This window comes from Typopeltis vanoorti, chromosome 13 (genome assembly GCF_054136105.1).
Source record: "Typopeltis vanoorti isolate ZY-2024b chromosome 13, IOZ_Tvanoo_1.0, whole genome shotgun sequence".
Lineage (NCBI taxonomy): Eukaryota > Metazoa > Arthropoda > Arachnida > Uropygi > Thelyphonidae > Typopeltis > Typopeltis vanoorti.
This window is the reverse complement of record NC_143561.1, coordinates 8,239,215-8,263,572: the sequence shown is the minus strand read 5'-3', so window position 1 is coordinate 8,263,572 and position 24,358 is coordinate 8,239,215. Positions and strand designations below refer to the sequence as shown.

General features: G+C 34.1%; 1 protein-coding gene across 2 annotated transcripts in view; it reads right to left on the bottom strand.

The window, feature by feature from the left end:
• Positions 1-24,358, bottom strand: part of Dus3 (Dihydrouridine synthase 3) — a 149,603-nt gene that overhangs the window by 43,691 nt on the left and 81,554 nt on the right. For both annotated transcript variants that reach the window (XM_090402404.1, XM_090402405.1), the window contains exons 6-7: positions 18,255-18,437; positions 15,432-15,528 (exon numbers count right to left, since the gene is read on the bottom strand). In XM_090402404.1, coding sequence (XP_090258530.1) covers positions 15,432-15,528; positions 18,255-18,437 — 280 coding nt within the window. The remainder of the gene's footprint in view (positions 1-15,431; positions 15,529-18,254; positions 18,438-24,358) is intronic.

The following is a 24,358-nucleotide window of genomic DNA, read 5'->3' as shown; positions in this document are numbered from 1 at the left end:
GAAATAGACAACAGAATCAATAAACTGGTATAGTAGGAAGTCAGCTGAATAAATTTATATGGAATAAGAGAGAAATTAGTCAAAACACTAAATTAGCTGTATACAAGACAGCGTTCAAACCAATTTTAACTTATGGATCTGAGAGCTGGGTGACAAGTAAAACACTTGACCAAAGACTACAGACTGCAGATATGAGAGTCCTGAAAAAGATTAGGGGCATGAACAGATGGCAATATCATATTAAAAATGAAGATATTAGGAAAGAACTTGACATTGTTAACATCCAGGAATGTGTCAGCAGAGCTAATCTCAGGTGGTATGGTCACTTAAACAGAATGGGCGAAGAAAGATTAGCAAAACACTTGTTTTGCTAATCTTTTTTCTAAACTTGTTTTGGTAAAAAGACCCAGAGGAAGACCTAGATATAGGTGGATTGATACAGTAAAAAGTGTCTTAGAAGACAGAAATATAAGATCTGATAATGTTGGTGTCTTGACAGGTAACAGACTGATTTGGAGGAAAATTGTAGATAGAAAGATAGTAATGATGTAAATTTTTCATGTAATACTATCATATTCTGTACAACCCTTGAGGGTACATGTCAGGAATTTGATGATGATGAATAAGATGTTTATTAAATTACTGATATGCTAATATTTTGCTGGTTTTATGTCCATAATTTTCAGAGCACAAATAGTTTATCACAAAGAACTATGGTCTTAATTTGGTTCCAACAACAGATTGTGCAAAATTAGGACTTGAGTTCTTTTGTGTTGTCTATTACAGTTTTAAACCATTCTCATTATTAATAACTCACTATTTATTGCTCTCCGAAGATATGAGCTATAAAATGAGTGAAATATTAGTAGCTAAATAATTAAGCATCTTCTTTCTTTCTTTTTTTTTGTGTTGTCAAATTATTATTACTAACATCTGACCTCCATGGAGTCAGAAACTCATCGTGGGAGGTATACACTATTGCACACAAAGCTCATTAAACCATGCCTTAAACTGATTCAATGTGTCTACATTCACAACACACTCAGACAATGCATTCCATTCACCAACCACTCTCTATATAAAGAACCTGCTCTTTACTCATCTGTTCAGTTTCAGGGATGGCCTCTTGTTCTACTTCCCTCTCCCATTCTATGAAAAATCTCTTCCATGTCAACCTGATGAAAACTCCTGACAAGCTTATATGTCTCAATCATATCTCCCCTTTATGAGGCTTTGCAATTTATATTCTCTCTATCTGTCCTCATACAAGGCCAGATCAAGGCCTTATACAATGGCATGATAACCTTTTTAATTCTGTAAGTCAGGGTCCTGCACATCATTGCCATTATCCGATGTGATGTCTTCACAACTTGTGCAATGTGGCCCCTGAATTTCAGGTCTCTGTCCACCACCACGCTCAGATTTCTCATCTCCTCTATCTCCTTTAAAGTTTCCCCACCAAGTGTATACTTTGCATCCCATCATTGCTTACCAAATTTCAAACTTCGAATTTTACAACATTGAACTGACAGTTCCACGTACCTGCCCATTCATGCAATATATTCAAGTCCTCCTGTAAGGCCATAACATCTGCTTCACTCTGAGTTGCTCTCTCTAATTTTACATCATCTGCAAATCAGTAAAACTCATCCCAATATCATTAATATACAAACTGAACAACAGTTATCCCAAAACTGATCCCTGCAGCACACCACTAGTGACGTTCCTCTTTTGGGATACTGCATCTCCATATATAACTTTCTGATACCCACCTGAAAACCAGTCACTGTTCTAACTCAGAATTCTGTTATCCACACCCATCCATTTCAATTTATTTAACAGCTTGTTGTGTGGCAGTCTATCAAAAGCTTTTGCAAAATTTAAGTATACCACTTTATATGCATCTCCCTTGTCCAAAACATGTCACCTTTTTATAGTAGATAAGTAAATAAGTTAGTAAAACATGATCTGTCTTGAACAAAGCTTGCTGATAACCACAGAGAATCCTCTGGTTATCAATCCATTTCTGTATTCTACTTCTCACCAATCTCTCTATTACCTTCACCATAACTTCAGATATACAGATTGGCCTATAATTTGTAGCCAGAGCCTTTCCCACCTTTATGCAGTGGAACGTTAACTTCTTTCTACTCTCTTGGAACCTGTGCTGTTGTAACTCTTATTAAACATGCATGCCAATGCTAGCCACTGCCAATTCCCTGGAACATTCCCAAATAATATGTCATTAAATCCTATCGCCTTACTGACATCAAGGTTATTTATTTTCTCAAATACCTCCTGCTCACTCACAATTCTGCCATCCTCTACACTTAATTTCCTCATGATTCCACACTTATCAGGATGAAGCACCCTCATAAAGTGATCACTGAATACTTCAATAATGTCTTCTGCAGTTACCATTCTGCCATTTTCACCATCTTACCATAATCATTCTTTCTTCTACTTGCCACATATCTAAAAAATTCTCTAGGATTTTTCTTTTAAAAATCCTAGAGAGTTTTGCTAATTTCTGTTCATACTACACTTTTGTTTTCCTTACAAATTGAGTCACTCTCCTGGCTTGTTCTTTACATGGGAAGCCAGAGGATATAAAAGCATCATTGACTATATAATAGTGGGTGAAAAAAAGAAGTCAGTAAGAAATTGCAAAGTACACAGAGGATGCAATGTTGACTCAGACCACACATTTATTAATCAGTACTATTAAGATACCAAACCAGAGAAACAGAAACAATACAAGAACACAAAAACAAAAGCAAGAGCAATTTAAGACAGAACTGTTATAGCAAGATAGTATCAGAGAACTATATCAAAGAAGACTTACAAATCATATAAGGAAAATAAATGAAGATACAGATATAGAAAATGAATGGCAAAACATTAAACAAATAGTAAAACAAGCAGTATATGAAGCCATAAGAACAAAACTATGAAGAAAAAGAAAAGGACTAAGAACCTGGAACCCAGAAATGGAATCTTTAATAAGAAAGAAATCTACCTTAAATGGTTAAATGACAGAACCATAGGAAATGAAATAGAATATAAAAGAATCAGAGCAATAACAAGAAGAGAAACCAGAAAAATCAGAAGACAAGACTGGGAAAAATTTGTATCAAGATTAGAGCATAACATAAATGGACCTCAACTAAAGAGCTATAAAATCATTAAAAAAATGACTCAAGAAACAAAGGATAATCTACAATTAGAATGCCCCTCCACAAAGGAATGGACCAATCACTACACCCATCTTCTAAACAATAATAATCAAATTGAAATAAAACAAGTAATAAGTCAAGAAACAAATGGAGAACCAATACAGTTAAATGATCTAAAGAAAATATTGGAAAAACTAAAAAACAGAAAAGCTACAGGAGAAGATGGAATAAATTCAGAACTATACAAATATAGCTCTAAACCATATCAATTATGATTAATTAAATTTCTAAGCAGAATATGGGAAGAAGGAAACATCCCACAAGAATGGAAGACAGCAATAGTCATATACATATTCCAAAAAGGAAACAAAGGATTGCAGAAACTACAGCGGAATATCCTTATTAAATACATGCTATAAAATATATCTAGATATGATTAAAAATAAATTAACATCATGGGCCAAGGAAATTATTGAAGAAGAACAATGCAGCTTTAGGAAAGGAAGATCTTGCACAGATCCCACATTTACACACAAACAAATTTTAGAAAAAAGAATAGAATTAAACCTGCCAACATATATGGCCTTCTTAGATTATGAGATAGCATATGATCAAATCAACAGAACAAAATTAATTAATATACTGTATGAATTGAAAGCTCCACCTCAAACCACAAAAGCAATAGCAAATACAATGGAAGACAGTTATATTAAAATTAAAATTAATAATGAAACAACTGAAAAAAATTAAGACCAATAGAGGTCTCATTCAAAGAAGTGGATTATCACCAATACTCTTCAATATATATATATGGAAAAAAATTAAGAGGGATGCTTAAGGGTTAAAAATTATATAACTGAGAGCAGACCTCCACATAGCCTTTAAAGGAATGCAGAGAACCGATCAGGGTTTCTGATCTAACGTCCAGTCCTCACCTTCTCATGGTGCACCCTGTTAGGTATCTGCCTGGATACTGAACAAATGAGGATGGGCTGGCAGTTTGGGATTTAGCCGACCAAATGGCATTCTTTATTGGGTAAAACCAAAAAAAAAAATGATGGTACAACATGACAGAATTTCATGCCAGCTGGGGCGCCGCCCGGTTAAACAAGGCCCCCGTTGTTTTCGCCAAGGAACCAGAGTGAACAGCGAAAAGTCAGCTACTGGAACAAATATGAAAACATACCTCAACTCAACATCCAGAGTTTAAGATCGGTACTATCAACATATGAAGCTTGAATGGCAAAGAAATGGTGCTAGCTGAGGAATTAGATAAGTACCAGATCAACATGATAGGGGTAACTGAAACAAAACAACAACAACAAAAAAAAAAAAAAAACTGGTGAGATCTTTCTGAGCAATAAACACAAAATGTTATATTCAGATGACAATCAAGGAAAAGAAGGAGTAGTCCTAGTATTCAACACTAAATACGAAGCTAATCTTCTTGAATGGCAGGCAGTCACAAGTAGAGTGATGTGGGCAAATATCAGAATTGGGAACTGGACAATGAGACTTATTTGTGCCTATGGTCCCACAAAAAGTTCTACTAAGGTAGAAGTGGGGGAATTTTTTGAGGCTTTAGAGAAAGCAACTGCCTCAATGAAAAAGGAAAAGTTGGTCCTTGTTGGGGATCTAAATAGCAGAGTAGAAAGTGATTGTCAGATGTACAAAAATATTTTGGGAAAATTTAGAGAAAAGAGCAAAGCTAATAATAATGGCAAATACCTGTTGGATTTCTGCTCAGGACATGGACTGCTTATCACTAACACCATGTTCCAACATAAAAATGCGTACAAATTGACATGGAGAGAAGAGACAAGGAATAAGAAAAGTCTGACTATGTTATTGTTGATAACGATGTTTTCTCCCTGGTGCAGGACACCACAGTGTACAGAGGATTTTACATTGGAAGTGATCACTATTTAGTCTTGAGCAGGATAAAACTGAATTTCATATTAAAAAGAATAACATGTAAGAAAGTTTTAAAGCAAATAAAAGTTGAGCAGCTCTCAGATGCGAGTCTAAAATACACAAAGTTCATTGAAGAAAACATGAAAGAGTCTGAGAACAGGAACCAAACCTTGGAGATTCAGTGGCAAGCCCTGAAGAAAACACTGATTGATTCAATCAGAGAGGCATGTGGTGAGGTTGTCTGTAAGGATAGAAAAATCAAAACTCCATGGTTGACACAGGAAGTTAAAGAGGCAGTGAAAGAAACGAAGAAAGCATATCAAAAGTTCCTTGCAAACAAGTCAGCTTGTGCTCTTAGAGAATACAGAGACAAAGGTAAGAAAGCTGAACACTCTGAAAAACTGGCTAAACAAAGGTCATGGGAGGACTTTGGTAAGAACATAGAAAATATCAAGAAGGTGACAAGATATTCTGCAGGTTGTTCAAGAAGCTCAGAAATGAAGGAAAGAGTGCTGTAAAAGGAATTAGAGAGATAAAGGTGATATGAAAACTGGAGAAAAAAATATCCTTGAAGTATGGAGTAATTACTTCGAAAAATGGCTAAATGAAACTAGCAGTGATGACAGCAGTGGAAAAAAAAACACTGACCAGGCATGCAGTCAGGAATACATATCCTAGTTGAAGTAGAAAAAGTCACCAAAGTCACCAAAAGCCTGAAATGAACAGCAGGAGTAGATGATATTCGACCAGAAATGCTCAAGTATGAAGGTAGGCTGCACTGCATAGTTCAGAAGGCCTGGACAGAGGGACGAATTCCAGATGATTGGAGTAGAGCTCTCATAGTACCCATATATAAAAAGGGAAATAAAACTGAATGTGAGAATTACAGAGGTATTTCTCTACTGAGTGTTCTTGGTAAGATATATGCAAGTATACTTGAGAAACAGTTCAGAAGGATTGTAGAAGACAAGTTTGGTGAAGAACAAGCTGGATTCAGGACAAACAGAGGTTGTCGGGATCAGATTTTCACTTTACAACAGATAGTTGAGAAATCATGGGAATATAAGAAAGATGTGTATTTAAGTTTTGTAGATCTGGAAAAGGCATATGACAAGGTGCCAAGAGAGAAGCTATTCAAAATGCTACAGTTATATGGTGTCAATGGGGCATTATATCAAGTAATACTTAGTCTTTATTTGAGTTGTAAGTCAGCAGTTAGAATTGAAGGAAGTACAGGAAGATGGTTTAATGTTAAATCTGGTGTGAGACAAGGATGTACATTATCCCCTCTATTATTCATTATCTATATGGATCACATTATGAAGGAAAGCGGTCCTGATATCAAAATTGGAGATCTTAATCTCAGCTCTTTGCTTTATGCAGATGATGTTATACTTCTAAATAAATCCTCTACAAGTCTGCAAGATTCCCTGACTAAATTGAATAAGTGTTGTAGTAGATATGGTATGCACGTCAGCATTAAAAAAATAAAGACAATGAAAATATGAACTGCAATGTGAATGGAGAACCTATAGAACAAGTAAAACATTTCAGCTACTTAGGCACGATTTTTAGTGAAGATGGTAAATTAAATAAGGAAATAGACAACAGAATCAATAAAGCCGATATGGTAGGCAGTCAACTGAATAAATTTATATGGAATAAGAGAGAAATTAGCCAAAACACTAAATTAGCTGTATAGAAGACGGTATTCAAGTCAGTTTAAACTAATGGATCTGACAGCTGAAAGACTAGAGACCATGATATGAGAGTCCTGAGAAAGATTAGGGGCATGAACAGATGGCAATATCATATTAAAAATGAGGATATTAGGAAAGAACTTGACATTGTTAGCATCCAGGAATGTGTTAGCAGAGCTAATCTCAGGTGGTATGGTCACTTAAAATGGAATGGGAGAGAAAAGATTAGCAAAACAAGTGTTTTCTGCCAGGTTGGAAGGAAAAAGATCCAGAGGAAGACCAAGATATAGGTGGACTGATACAGTAAAAAGTGCCTTAGAAGATAGAAATATAAGATTTGATAATGTTGGAGTCTTGACAGTGTTGGATCCTACTTCTAAATCTTTACCTTGGATCCAACATTTAGTTATTATTATGTTCTTAAACAAAATAGAAGGTTGCTAGTTGATTTCTAATTCAAATATAGAGAAAATTTATATTTAAAGACTGCGCCACTCTATATCTGAATTAGTTCAAGAATTGAAGAAAAATCAACCTTCAACTATTTCTCCTTAAAATATATACTGGCCGAGTATATTTGACTTACTTAATTTACCCGCTTTGGTTCGAATATTTTATGAATGGTGCAGTAAAAGAGATTCAGGCAAAATACAACTTTAGATAAACAAAAACAAATATTTAATTTAGAATCACAAATTATACACATAAGTTCAAAATCATTAATTAAGATATTACAAACGCTTTAGCTCTTCTGATTAACAGTCATACAAACTCAGGCATTGGTCAGTTATCTGAAATACAGTCTTCACACAGTTCACTTAACACTTAATAAAGCTGAATGTCATAAAATTCCTTAGTGATCATTCACATTAACATCTCATAGTTTTTTTTTTTTTTAGTTTCAAATACAATTTATTGGTGGCAATACTTTTTCACAAGCTTACACTTTTAAATCTACGCTTTAGCTAACCTCCGCAACAGTTACTGTTAGTATAGGGATATTCTAGGAAGAAACACACTCATATCTCTGCATAGGAATATTAATGGTTGAAATATTCTTACTGACAATTTTCCTTCTTCATATACTTATGTGCGAACACTTTTTGTAACTGTATACACTTTAATCAATTAACGGCACTCATTTAAAAAAAAATCTTCTTAGAAATAACTGGATTAATTAACGGTCACAATACACACAATCAAACGTTCTTGCATAGATCAAACCGCTTGCACTACATTTGACATCACTTAACTAATTCAGTGTTCTACCAACAACTCTTGTACTAAGGTAACACACAATAATTCCTTAACTTGAAGTTTAATATGCACAGTTGCCTACTCCTTCGATATCAGTTTAATCCTTTAGGTACCATAATTCTTAACACCGCTATCATTAAACTCAACTTTGTTGCCTCTAATTATTCTCTAGTTACTTTGTGCTATGCTTCAAGTTTCCGTGTGTCCTTGAAAGGTTGGCCCTGAAACTAAATCTCAACTCAAGTATTGCTAGTCTATTTAGTAGTCACTCAGCTGTTTTCCGTAGCTATAATTGTTATTCTACAACTTATTAGCTAACCGCCTCTCGACTAGTAGACTTTATTTAGCTGCTTGAGTGACTTGCCGACTCGCTATTATCGCACTGTGATTCCCGAATGCTCCCATTCCAACCTAATGCCAATCTCCCTCTAATAAATCTCTAATCTCCTAATTAATTAATAATTTCAGTGTTCGTTGCTTATATATCAGTTTTTCCCCCTAAATTGCTCGTCATTTCTTTCTTTTCAATAAACCTCACGTGGTGTTCCAAAACGTGCTCGCTCACTTACATACATTTCCATGACAACAAAACAAAATATTATAAAATTGAGCTATTGCATAACGTTAAACTTTCACAAACAGGAATAAATAAAGAATATTTATATTTCAATTAATGCACAGTTAATTTATCAGATACAAATTCCTATAATATTGACATAACAATAAATAAAATAACTTATTAATATTTAATACAGTCTTTTCATTATTCATACATATATCTTTGATTAAATAATTAAATATTAGACAAAATTAAGGTATTTATATATTATTTTTATATTCATATTTATATTATATTTAAAATATTAAATTTTAAAATAAGTTGTTTACATTAAATAATATTTACAATTGCAGCCTTTGTGATGGAAGATCATGTTGGATTCTGAAGCAAATAATAATTACTTTAATCTCTACATAATCAGAATCCAACAACAGGTAACAGAATGATTTGGAGGAAAATTGTAGATAGGAAGTTAGTAATGATGTAAATTTTTCATGTAATACTATCATATCCTGTACACCCCTTGAGGGTATATATCAGGAAATTGATGATGATGATGATGAAAAATTCAAGAGAATGGAGGAAAACAAAATCATAGGAATTAAAATAGGAAATAAAGAATTAACTAGCCTATTGTATCATCATCATGAACCATGGGCTCACTGCCCGTTTGTCTGATGCCTGTTTCACTATCTTCTTCCACCTTTCTTTGTCCAGTGCACAGTGTCACAGTTTTTGTACACCCATTCCACACCAGTCTTTTATATAGTCTATCCATTCTCTGTATGGTCTACCTCTTCTGTTTAAACCATCCAAAATACCAAACATAAATGTTTTTATCTTCCGGTCCTCACTCATTCTACAGATGTGTCCAAATAATTGCAGCTTCCGTTTTATAATCTTCTGCGTTAGATTCTGTTTTGGTTGTCTCTTCTGATAGAGCTCTTCATTGGCGATTTTCTGTACCCATTCTATTCTTAGAATCTTCCTGTAACAAGTTCTTTCAAATGCCAAAATTCTCTTTCTTGATTCCTTATTTATTATCCACGTTTCAGATCCATACAGTACACCGCTGAAGATGCATGTTTCCAATACTCTTAGTTTTGTATGCAGACTGATCACTTTACTTTTCCAGATGTTATCCATGGCCTTCAGATTTGTTCTTCCCTTTGCAATCCTGATCTTTATTTCTTTTTTACAGTCCAAGTCATATGTCAGTTTACTTCCCAAATATGTGAATTGTTCTACATTTTCTATATCAGTTCCATCCACTTGTATCTTTTGTTCTCACCAAATACAATTCTTTGTTTTTTCAAAGTTTATAACAAGTCCAAATCTCTTCCCTTCCTCATTTAACAGTTTCAGTGTGTTTTGTAGTTCTCTTTTGTCTTCTTCAATAATAACAATGTCATCTGCAAATCTCAGATTGTTAATTCTCATTCTGTGTACAGATATTCCTTTGGCATTGTCTTTCATTTTATCCATTGCTCTTTCTAAATGTGCGATGAAAATGCTTGGTGATATTGGGTCTCCCTGTCTAGTACCTCTGCTTGTTTTAAACCATTTCCCCAAATCACCACCTATTCTAACTGCTGCAACTGCATTCTGATAAACATCTTTTAATATAGCTATTAGTTTTTTATCAATTCCATAGGATTCCAGAACTGCTAATGTCACTTTCTGGTCAATACTCTCAAATGCTTTCTGAAAATCAACAAAGCAAGTATATATGTTTTAGTTTTTTCTCCTAGCTTTCTCTGCTATTAACTTCATTGTCAAAATCTGTTGAATTGTAATTCTATCCTTCCTAAATCCTGCTTGCTCGTCTGCAAGGTATGCTTCCAATTGTGTTCTCAATCTTTCTGTCAATATGATCATCATCACTTTACCAAGGTGACTTATCAAGGCAAGTGTTCTATAATTTTTACATTCTAGCTTATTTCCTTTCTTGTATAATGTTACTAATATTGATTTCACCTACTCCTCTGGCATTTTCCCTTCTTTCCATACCATATTACATAGTTGGTGCATTTCTGTAATCATACTTTCACCACCATATTTAATAATTTCTCCAGTAATGTTATTGTTACCAGGACTCTTGTTGTGTTTTAGCTGTCCTATTGCTTTTTCTACCTCTCCTCTTAAAATGTCCATATCATGCTCATTATCTGGTGGTGATATCTGCTTCAATTCTTCAGTCAGTTTCCCAATGCTATCAATCTAGTTTTTCTTCATATAACTCACTACAGTATCTTGTCCACTGCTATACAATTTTTTCTTTATTCTTCAATACTTTGCCCTTTTCATCTTTAATTGTGGTCTGTTTTGGTTACCACTTTCTATTAATGGTTCTGATCATTTTGTATACCTCCCTTGTTTTATGCTCTCCATAGTACTGTTCTATATTGTTGCATTGGGCTTCTAACCATTTCATCTTATCCATTCTGACTTCTTTTTTCACCTCATTACACTTTCTTCTATATTGCTCTTCTATTTGCTCTGATGTATCCCTTCTTATTTTCAACATTCTTTTCTCCTGTACTAACTTCAGTGTTTCTTGTGTAATCCATTTCTTCTTGATCTTCTCTTCTTCTGGTACTGTTTCTTCAACTGCATCTTCCATCGCCTTCATTACTCTTTTCACTCTTAAATTCGAGCTTTTTTCTTTCTCCACACTTTTAAGTTTCTCTTCTAACACTGCTCTGTACCTTCTTCCTATTTCTGTTTCACTTATTTGTGCTGTATCTCTTCTATTCTGATGTTGGGGTTTATATTTCTTTTTTAATTTCAACTTCATGTTTGCAATCACTAAACTATGGTCCGAGTCAATATCCGCTCCTCGAAAAGTTCGACACTGCTTTACTGATGTTATTTATCTTCTTTCAATCATAATCATATCAATCATGTTTCTGGTTTTCCCATCATTTGATTGCCATGTCCGTTTTCTACACTCTTTTTGTTGGAATCTTGTGTTACAGATCATCATCTCGTGGTCCACAGCAAATTCTAACAATTTTTCACCTTGTTCATTTCTTTCTCCAAAACCATATTTTCCAATGACTCTTTCCCAACCATCATTATCCATTCCAACTTTGACATTCCAATCTCCTTCAATAATTAGCACATCTTGCTTTGGTATTGTTTCTATTGTCTCTGTCAGATCTTTGTAGAATAAGTCAATATCCTCATCTGTGCTGTCAGATGTGGGTGCATATATCTGGACTACTGATATATTGAATGGCTTTGCCCGAAATCTTGTGACTATGATTCTTTCATTAACTGGTTTGTAGCCTAACAGTGCCTCTCGAGCTCTTTTGCTAAGAAGGAAGCCTATTGTATGCTGACGATCAAGTTATTTTTGCTGAAAATGAAGACCAGTTAAAGAAAAATCTACACTAATTAATAGAAGGCTAATTATTTCACTATATATGGGACAAACTGCCATGGTGAGAGACATATATGGTACAACAGAACTAAGTATCATTGGACGAAGAGTAAGACAAGGCTGTTCACTGTCACCGATTTTGTTTAACATGTATTCCGAAGCAATGTTAAAAGAAGAACTGGATAATTCGGAAGAAGGAATAAAGATTAGAGGTAGACAGATTTTTGCAATAAGATACGCAGATGACAAGGCATTACTATCAAATACTGAAACAGGACTACAACATCCGTTGAATAGATTACTGGAGTCCTGTATCAATTATGGAATGAAAATTAACATCAGAAAAACAAAGATAATGAAAATAGCAAGGAAAGAGGCAAATATGGATATCAGAATAAATGGGGAAAAATTGAATCAAGTAAAGACATTTAAATATCTAGGAAGTGTTATTAGCAGTGATGGAAGATGTAAAAGTGACATAAAAGCAAGAATAGCGATGGGAAGAGATGCCTTTAATAGAAAATGGAATTTATTCAGAAGTAAAATAGATAGAAACCTAAAGAAAAGACTAATAAAATGTTATGTGTGGAGTGTTGCCCTCTATGCAGCTGAAACTTGGACATTGAAGAAAGAAGAAATTAAGATTTTGGAAAGCTTTGAGATGTGGATTTGGAGAAGGATGGAAAAAATCAAATGGACAGAGAAAAATAACTAATGAAGAGGTCTTAAAAAGAGTAGAAGAAGAAAGAAGTCTGTAAGGAGGATAAAAAGAAGCAAGGGAAACCGGATTGGACATATTCTGAGAGGGAATGGAATCATCAGAGATGCCATCAAAGGAAAAATAGATGGAAAAAGACCCAGAGGAAGAGTAAGGAAAACAATGCTAGATGACATGCTCAATGGAGACAGGTACACAACCTTGAAAGAGAAGGCTCAGAACAAAAGAGAGTGGAAGGAAAGTTTCTGTTACTAAAAGAAGACCCTGCTCAATTACAGAATACTCAAGAAGAAGTATGACATGAAGATCTCAATAAATAAAACAAAATCTATAGCATTTCAAGGTAAAGAAATCAAAAGATGCAAACCACATCAAAGTAATAGAACAAGTGAACAAATTTAAATATCTAGCAAATTAAATAAGCCCCAATGGAGAAATCGACATTGCATATAAAAAGCAAAAATTCCTAGTAGTCATTGTAACTGAATAGACACTTCAGCAAACAGATATCTAGAACAACAACCCAAATAAAACTATATAAAATAATAGCCAAACCAATTCTGAAATATGGCAGTGAAACATGGACTTGGGGAGAATGAGATAAAAGACAAGTGGAGGCTGCAGAAATGAAGTTCCTAAGACCACTTGCAGGCTACAAAAGAATAGACAAGATAAGAAATGAAGGAATAAGAAACCCGTTATCCATAAGTAACATAACAGACGACATCACAAACTATAAAAAGAACTAGAAAACCACATAGAAAGAATGAATGAGGACAGACGGCCAAATATTGCCTGGAAATATAAACCAAAGGGACACCGATCAAGAGGAAGACCCAGGAGGAGATGGGTAGAAGACTTTTTAAACCCTTGAAAATATTACAGGCAAACAATTGCCTAATAAGGGAAGCCAAGAAGAAGAAGCTAATTTCTGCTCATGCTACACTTTTGTTGTCTTTATAAACTGAGTCACTTTCCTGGCTTGTTCTTTACATTCTTTATATAACTAATTATTATCATTATTCATCTTGTATTGCTTCCAAAGTGCCTTCTTCTCCATCACATTTCATGCTTAAACCTCTCAATCATCCATTTTACACCTATCTTATTCAACCTTTTGACCTTGGGAATATATTTACACATTGATGCTGTTATGTATTTCTTTGTCAGTTCCCAAGCAGCATTTATTTCCTTACCGCTCGACTCCTCATTCCATGCTATAGCTCAAAGCTGTCTCCTAAGCATGTCATAATCACCGTCCTTGTACTTTCACATATATCCTTTCTTCACAGAAGTCTGCACATGGCTAGCCACAACCCAGGTGATCACTTCATGATCACTCTCACCAACTGGAGGAAAGTGTGAAACCCCGCTCAGTCTTGACTTCCCCACCCAGATCCTGATCTATTCCATTTCTATGCTGATCATCCCCATACATACATTCACTACTACTTCCAGCATCCACTCTCTCTATGCCATGTCTCCCCTGTCCACCTGGGATCCCCCTCCCGGTTTCTCTGTTCCTTTTGCATTCCCATTCTCTTTTCAGCTCTCACACTACCACTGTTTCCATTGCCAAGCACTTCTGTCTCTTCAATACCAATACCTCTTCAACAGCATCCATTCTCTGCGTGATGTCTATCCCATAATTGTCTATTATATTTGTATCATTTGTTTCACAAGAGGAAGCCAGCATATTATATTTGTTCAAATTTTTAGTTTTAAGTTTATTACCTATGTAATAAAAAAAAACTGTCTTATGTGTTTAGATTAAACCACTTCACATAATAAAGCAAAAGTCAAATACAATTATTTTTGCATTTATTTTTGTTTTGTTACTTAGTATTTAACAAAGCACTGTAGCATTGTTTTCTTCTATTCTTCATTAGAAATGCAAAATATTACAATTTGATTATATTTTAAACAGAACTTTCTGGACTGGTTTAGCTCAAGAACCTAACAATCGTTTTACAACATTGGGGAAACTAGTTCCCAGCTCAAGAAAGAAAGTGATTTATGACTTTTAACTTCTGGAATGTATAGACTTCCTATCAAACAGCAATATGAGCAAGCTAAATGTTAGAAAGAAAGAGGAAATTTCAGAATTTGAATTAGATGTGATAAATGAAGAAGAATTATAAGCATATATACTATGCTATGAATTAATAAGATGATACCAATTCTTACTATGGTAAAAAGCATGAAAGTATTCTCACTCACTACATGACAGATGAGTCCAACTTATCTTTGATTATAATTATTAAAACAGAAAATCCTGATTCAAATATTATTATTATTATTTGACACCTCCAGGGAGTCCAAGGACTCATCGAGGGAGGGCACCAGGTCTACTACTCCATCTCCACCATTCAATCACAACTGACCACAACTACACCAATGTCATCTACCGCCTACCACCACCACTGGTATTTCCACAGACAATCACAAACATCAATGCCCACGGCGGGATTCGAACCCACAGCCCTTTGGCTGGAGAGCAAATATGCTATCCACTCGGCCAACCTGTATAAATCTTTATAGTCTATATTAAAATATATAGCCTTTAAAACTGGAAAAACAATTACTTATCAATCAAGTATTCATAGCAAGAATTAATGACTGTCAGGACAAACAACTAGCTTTGACATTGGAGTTATTATAATAATATATGGCTCTTAAAAATATCAACCTACAAAGATTAATTTAGAAAAAAAGAACATACCAAAAAGAGGAATAGGATGGGCAACTTTTGCACATTCATTAATGTAATCCCAATCAGCTAGCTTGGTATAACGCTGCTCTCTGGACCTACCATGCAACTAAAATATGTTAACAAATTAGATAATAAACATGACATTTATTTTCAAGTTACATGAAAAAATACTAATAGTTCAAATTAAAAAACTAACAATAACATGATTTCATGATAACAATATGACACCACAGTGTGAGGAACACACAGATATGGCACCCACCTTAAAATGTAGGACCTTTCACTGTGATGACCGCAGCAATCCTACAGGGCATACTTTCCACGAGCGTACAATAGCGATCAATTAGAAGTTTGGACCATTCTTCCTGTAGGCATGCAATGAGGTCCTGGACTGTTATAGGGTGAATGCCCCTATAACCAGAAAAAACAGGACCATACCATCACAACATCACTTCCAAATTTCATATTTGGATTACATACTCTAGTAAGAAAGGTTCACCAGGTATCTGCGACACTGTCCATCTGCTCGACAGAGGGTGTAGCCATGATTCGTTGCTCCATAACACAGCTTCCAAGCTTTCACATCCCACTATACATGCTCTTTGAACCACTGAAGACGATGCTGCATGTTTGTTTGGTTAATGTGAGGCTTGCATATTGCAGTCCTATAATGAAAACCCATGTTGTGGCCTTGGTTCTGAATGTTTTTGTGCAGATTCATGTTCCAGTCGATGCCTAGAATTTCGCATTTCATGCGTCAGCCAACAAATGGCGGTTTTTTACATATTATGCTTTATAGCACCCTATGGTCATATTCAGTGAGTGTGATGGGTCATCTGGGTAGCACTTGCAGTTAACTCCCTGCATTTCCATCTCAGTATGGTATTAATCACTGCTGACTTGGGATAGCCCAATTTGTCAACAATTTACTAAATAGATAGGTCTGTTACATGGCATCCTATTACAATGGCACTTTCAAACTCCATCAATTCACTTCTTGCAGCCATTTCACTCAGACACAGTTGCACTGATTTGGAAGCATCATATTCCTCCAATTTATACTGGCTACAAACACGTGACTCGTTACATGGCACAATGCACCCTGCTCGTGCGTGTGTTCACTGACTTCTTTCCAAGCAGTGTACATGTACATGCACATACACACAACAATATCTCAAATAGTGCATTTAATGCATGCCAAAAATATTAAGTACTAAATAATACCACACTGAATTGAGCATTAATATAGCAGGCTTCAGTGTAATGCATTCCAAACAGGCAATTACTCTACTGGTGGATAAAAACAAACATGATTCGATATACATTCTTAACAGACACTATCTGATGTAATGAAACAATGAACGTGATTAAATTGATTGATATAACTTACTTGTTCAATACCAAGATGCATTTCAAACAGACCACAATCACAATTAAAAAGGATTGGAAATGAAAAAAATTTAGAGATTTTTATTATTCATGACCGAATAGGTGGTAATATAAGTTTTAACTGTTTAGAAAATCACAAGGTAGTTTTTGCACATATACATACACATCTCTATAGCATTGAATAGCATTTTCTAAGGATGCAACTTTTCAATGCTTTGCTCAACATTAGGATCCTTATTCCTAAATACATTCAAGAACTTTATGGAATGCTTGGAAACGCAGAATGTTAGCTAATGCTTTTATGATACTTGGAAATGCATTATTCCTTAATTTTGTCACACAACTGCTGCTACAATACAATGCAAAATATTAATGTAAAACTTAATATTAATGTAAAACTTAACATAGTGGGGACTTCGAGGACCCTGAGCCGATATGGTAGCTGTGAAGGCCTGAGAGAACCCTGAAAATTGCTGGCTAACGGGGCTCTGGCATACCCAAATTCCATGAAGGGTGTCTATTCTGGACTGGACGACAACAACAATCAAAGTGGAGTTTGGCAGATCTTTTAGTTTGACCATTGATATGATAAGTTGCAAGAACAAGGAACCTTGTACAAACCTGAAACAGAAGGGGAGGAAGTAGATCCTTAGGAGAACACAGAAGAGAAGCCAGCTTCAAATGAGGTTTGAAAGCAGTACAGAAATCATATTTCTTTAAAATTCTGGTACATCCATGTCTCTCCTTTCCCCTGGCCAATTTCTATATGGGGTATTTTCAAAAACATGCTCTTGATACTGCCATTCTCAAACGCTCTCTATATATTTGGCCACATGGCTCAGACACATTATTCTTTCCTCCTCCATGTCAACAGCACCATAAAATCCAGTTACTATACAAAAAGGAAATAACAATAGCCTACTTTTTTAGATATTCTAATCACACATTTGCTCTATGGCAGATGTGTGATTAGAGTATCTAGAAAAGGTTTTTTTGTAAACCGAGAAAGGTTTACAGAAAATCCACACACACAAATAGATACATACATATCATACAAAAATGTCCAGAAGAAGACCAAGATATAGGTGAGTATATATAATAAAAAGTGCTTTAGCAGACTGAAATGTGAGAGCTGAATGAAACCTAGTTATGAAACTTTAACCCACTGGACTCTCATTATATCTGTTATACTCTTTCAAGATAGACACCAAAAAATGATGATGATAACTGAACTTTTTTTTTGGCCATCTTACCAGTTTTTGCATAAAATAATATCCCATAAAATATTTTAAAAATTGAAATGATGAGGCAGTACAATGAGATGTAATTTGCCTAACACAAGTCAGTTTCATCATCATCTTTTTTTTTTTTTTTTTTTTTTAAACAATCAAACTATATATAAATATACACAGGCATCAATAAAAGTTTAATTTGGATACTTACTGTAATGAGATCAACTGCACTTCCCCATTTCTGAATTTGGCTGATAACATTATGAGCTAAATGTTTGTTTTCATGAATGCCTGTTCTCATTTTCACAGTAAGTGGAACATTCAATACTGAAGACATTCCAAAAACTATTTCTTCCAGCTTTTTCAATCTACCCATCAGTCCACATCCTCCACCCTATGGGGGGAAGTAAAATAATATTTAATGATAATCATTATATGAATTTTCTTAAAGTTAATCATTTTGTAAGTGTTACTCTTACAATCTTAATTACCTTAATGTGCTTCATTTCAGGAGCAATAATTAACATTCATTATTAAATCTTATTATACTGACATTACATAGGCTGCAGATTCAAATCTTCTGTTTGCCACAAAAGCCGATTAAGTAAGTTTCCACCATATAGCTTTAGTTATATTCAGTACTTGTAAGGTAGATGGAAATAAGATTTCTGACCTTAGAAATGTCAATCATTTTCAATATTAAAAACATCATTCCATCTACCCTTAATTGCAAGTACATTAATCCTTGCAATTAAGTATTAATGTGATGGAATCCGTATATCATGGATTCTGGAAACTTGATCAGACTTTGTGCCAAATGGCTGATTGTATGCATGCCTTCTTCAAGTTATTTCAACTCTATTGTTCACTTCATATCCATTTCGATTGTTGAATGTATAATATTACATATGGCTGATAGGGAATTACAGAAGCAAGGAAAGAAATGGTACAAGTGTAAACCAATCTACTCCAGATGATTCACTGTATGTCATGAAGGTAGATGAAGTAACCTTGGAAAATGTCAACCATTTTCTTCTAACTTTATAGTTATCTCTCAGCAAATGCTGACACTGACAAGAAAATATGTTGTCATCCCAAGTTAATATGGTTGCATAAACACAGAACACACACCACAGGTACCTGAAAAAAACAAGAAAAATACCATCAGCTCCACTGCTTTTGAAAAATTCTTAATATTTACTGGGGAGGGGGGGGTTAAGAAAAAAAAAAGGAACTCATATAAGCATTTTGATTCTAGCTGCACTAATACTGAAGCAATTAACCACCATCAATTTTGCTCAATTGGTCACATGCCAGATACCTAATTCTGAAAACAGGTCGTTTTTCTTAGAACTGAAGGACAATCAAAGAAAAAGAGGAAAGCAAAAGAAGCTATCAAGGATAACCATAAGGTATATATATGAAGAAATGTAACATTGGCATAATCAACTGGGAATACCTAGCTCAATAGTTGAAATAGAGAAAGGCATTATCTACAGGATCTCAGTATTTTGAAAGTGTGCACATGTAACAGAAACTGAGAAGACTGACCATTTTTTCCTGCAATGTGACCACCAATCTATACTGAATGAAGAAGGCTACATTTTAGTTGGTTCAAAGTTGTTCTATCAGTCTGAAAGACTGGGATTCTCTCTAGGGCAGTCGTTTTTTTCACACAGCAACAACACATATAGTATGTTATTGTACACTGTCATAATGAAAGAGACAGGGATCTGTTCCAGAAAAACTAGCAAAATGTAGGAAGCACTGCATTATTACGAGTGTTTGCATATCTGTGGGCATTCATCCTTCCAGGAGTCAGCCAAACATCTGATTACAGCAGGAAAAACAGCTCTGAACCATTAAATTTCTGCCATCAAAAATCCTAGTTTGGATAATACACTTGTTGGATTCTGATTATGTAGAGATTAGAGGAATTATTATTTGCTTCAGAATCCAACATGATCTTCAATCACTAAGGCTAGACTTGTAAATATTTTTTAATGTATATAACTTATTTTAAAATTTAATATTCATATAACTGCTTAATTTTGTCTAATATTTAATTATTTAATCAAAGATATATGTATGAATAATGAAAAGACTGTATTAAATATTAATAAGTTATTTTATTTATTGTTATGTCAATATTATAAGAACTTGTATTTGTAATTTAACTACGCATTTATTGAAATGCAAATATTCTATTTATTCTTGTTTGTGAAAGTTTAACGTTATGTAATAACTGAATCTAGTTGTATAGCCTAATGTAACATTCGCGAGAATGTTTACGTTTATCGGTTGTCATGGAGACGCATGAAATAAACAAGCACGAGTCGAAGAGTGCGTGACCTTGGAACCAGAAAGGAGAAAGGGAGGCAATAAGAATTTTATAGAAAGAAAAGGGAAGAGTTTTGCGGAGCCTGAAGGAAAGTAGGATATAAGCAAGGAAGTGAAAGAAAATTGTAAATTCTTTAGGGCAGAAATTCAAGAGCATAGTGTTTAGAAGTAAGCAAGAAATGTAGTGAATCTTATACTCAGCTGCAAGTGAAATCAGCTGTTGTTATAGAGGAAAATTGATGTCGTAATCGGATAAATAAAGAACTGGACATTCAATGGGAAATTCTGATTAGTTCCAGTTAATTTACGATTACGTCTTAATTCTATGTTGCCCTGAGAAGAATTATAATGAATTTAACTAATTGCAGGAAAGTAAACAAGGAAGGATATCAGTGCCTTATCGCTGTTGTTTAGAGTAGTGAAGCGCGATTAACAGTAGTTCAGTTAAAGCGTTGGAGAATTTTATTTAATGTGTTCCGCCAGCTCAAATAAGTTAATTCATAAGTGTGCTCGCAATAAATTGATGTATTGAAGATTGTATCTGGTAAGAGTAGTCATACATGTTTATTCATTCTAACATTAACTATAGCGTATCTTCGAAGCTCAAGGTCCGAAATAAGTTTGCTTGGAATATTGTCTACCTTGATTAGTGCCTGCTGTGAATTTAAACATTAAGTACAACTGATAGATGTGTGCAGACTGATCAAATGAGAAGTTTTATTTTATTAACTTGAGTTAAGAAAACTTGTAATTTTGAAGCAGTGAATTGTATGTTAAAGTTTAGAACATTGAATTGTAATGATTGACTTAGTGAGATGTATTAAGTTAATTGTATTGTTTCATTTAAAAGTAGAATTCATGTATTTGCTATATATCATACATTAAATGTTTTATTTTGTTAGTCTAAATATTGTGTTTGCCTGAACTCCCTTTTATTGCACTGTTCATAAAAAATTCGAATCTTGCGGGTGCCCCAAGTAGAGTAATAAATAATTCGGCCTAATGAGAAGACTGCTAACTTAATTAAGAATTGATCCTACTATTTTATATAGACTAATCTAAAAATAGGGTGGCGCAGTATAATTATAAATTTCTCTACCCTTGGATTAGTGATCAATTTACAATTAGTTGTGTTTATTTAGGTGAAAGTGACTTGTAACAAGATGGTGGATTCGAACAGAACATGAAGAAAACAACGTCACGACAAATGGTGCAGTCGACAGGATGTGATTTAATCGATAAGAATTAATTTAACAACTATAAGTTGTTAAATTAATTCTTGAAATTAATTAAATTTTAGAAAGTAAAGAAATTTTAGAAAGTAAATTAAATAAATCACAATGAACTGGTTATAATCTGGAGTCAGGCAAAAATAAAAGTTTATTTTAAAGTAGAAAGATTATATTAATTGAATTAGTAATTTATTAATCACTATGGCTATTACATCAAGCTCTGAAATGAACGATAGTGAATTCTTTCATACGGTAAACCCGCAACAGGTTTTTCCCCAATTTTCAGGTGAAGAATTGGATGATGTACTATTTTTCTTTACCTATGTTGAAAAACTTAGAGAAATAGCAAGTTGGACTGATTTTCAATTGCTAGTTTTGATTAGATGTAAATTAATAGGTAAAGCAAAAACATTTTTATATTCTTCTCCAATACTTCGGGAAACTTTTGAGTATTCCAAATTTAAGGAAACTTTGTTATCCCAATTTTGTAAACTTAGAAGTGTAGGTCCTAATTTATGGAAATTACAGAAAATTATTCAAAAGGATAAAGAGACTGTTACTGATTTTCACAATCGTTTATTAACATTGGCCAACAGTTTGAATGTTACTAGTGAAGATAAACCTCACTTGGATTGGGCTGTATTCCAACAATTCCGACAAGGTCTTAGGCAAGAACTGTGAGAAACAGCCTATAAGAGGAAAATTTCCACCTTAGAAGAGTGTGTCAAAACTGTCAAGGAAAGAGAACAAATATTAGGAGACCTTCATCCCTCAACCAATGTAAATCTTGTGAATAAGACTGACACTTCCTTCAACCAATCAGAAACAGAAAAGAGAAGTAAGGTTGAAAAAGGAAAGGCAGAGAATATTGGAGAAAATTTAAGTAGTGTGAACTGCATGACTGAAAATAAAGAGCAATTGGACAAGAAACTGATGACAGAAGTAAAAACTTTAATTCACCAGGAGGTGAATAAATTGAATCAGCCAATATTAAGTAGTCTTGATGAAGTTATAAAGCAATTGTCGACTATTACCTTGAAATCTCAAGAAAATCAACACCCCACTACAAATAAAATTAATGAGATGATCAAACATGAAGTTGAAAAACAAAGTCAACCTATTTTAAGTAGTCTAGATAAGGTAATCCGAGGATTAAATGATGTTAGACAACAAATGTCTGCTATTTCTCAATCCAAGACAGACATAAAACAAAGAAATCCTGTTAAATGTTATAATTGCAACAAAGTTGGACATTATGCTAGGAACTGTTTCCATAACAAGAAAAACTACTATAACAACAGATGGAACTCAAAATTTGGATATATGACTCACAGGAGAAATAACAAAATTCAGAAATATCAAGCATCTAATGAGAGAATGATGAGAATTAGAGGTGATATCCTGGGCTCTAAATGCGACATCTTACTGGATAGAGGATGCAATGCCTCTACAATCAGAATGGATTATTTCCTAACCTTGAAGAATAAACTGTGGAAGAGCACTGCCAAGCTGAGACAACCTGTAAGAATTACTTCTCTCTCAGACTCAAACTCTGTGGCATACGAAAAGCTTCGAGCAAGAATATACCTACCAGAATTTGGACTGTACGTGTGGCAAGACCTACTTGTTGTCCCCACTACTTCCAATCTAAGTTCTCACATTATCTTGGGAACAAACTTCTTAGCAAGATATCAATTTTCTTGTGACTTTTCTAAGAAGAGAATATCCCTGATGAACAAGAGCAGATATACCAGAAGAAATGAAATTCATGATTGTAATAAGACTAAGTAGCAAACAAAACAGTTTAGATTGCCACCTGAATCAGGACCATCTACTAAAGAAAAGTCGGCTGTGAATCAATCATCTAAAAGAGATAGTGATGATAACTCTCATGTGCACATTCAGTCTGACACACCTCTTGTCACGGATGAACAACAAGTGGTAGTGACAAAGCCTAAAGCAGAAATTGCCACTAATAGTGAGATAACAGTTGAAGTCAATTTTGGTAAAATAACCAATCTGTATAATGAAACAAATCACCAAGTTATGAAACAGCTAAAACTTATTTCTGGTAATAGAAAACGTGAATTTAATTCAGAAGAGACGATCCCATACTGCAGACATAGAAGATACGCAGAAATTGATAATGATAGTAATAAAAAAATTAATGAGAATGTGAAAGAGAATAAATATGCTAAACATAATAAGGAACCAAGTTTCAGTCAAACTAGGTACTACTTGAGGAATCGGAAAGGAAATATGTAATCCAGTCCTTCCATGAAGGAGCCTAGTATATAAAAAAAAAATTTTTTTCTTATAACAAAAATTTTTTTTTTAAAGGAAGGGTGAGCCTATGTTAAATTGTGAATGAAACTATGTTGTGTAATTTATTTTTTTTCATTCACATTTAACATTGCTTATTATATATTAATCATAATTTGTATAAGAATTGTTTATTGTTCCTTAATTAAGGATTACTATTTAAATATTTATTCTAAACTTAACCTACTATTAATTTATTAAATAATAATATGTGTAGAAATTTATGACAACTAAAATATATATGTAAAGTAACGAAAAGTGTATTATAAATAATTGTATACGTAATGAAAATTTAACGTTATGTAATCACTTATGTAGTAGTAGAGCGTTGTATTACATTAGCGAAATGTTTGCGTTCGTGCGTTGTTATGGAGACGCATGAAATAAACAAGCATGAGTCGAAGAGTGCATGACCTTGGAA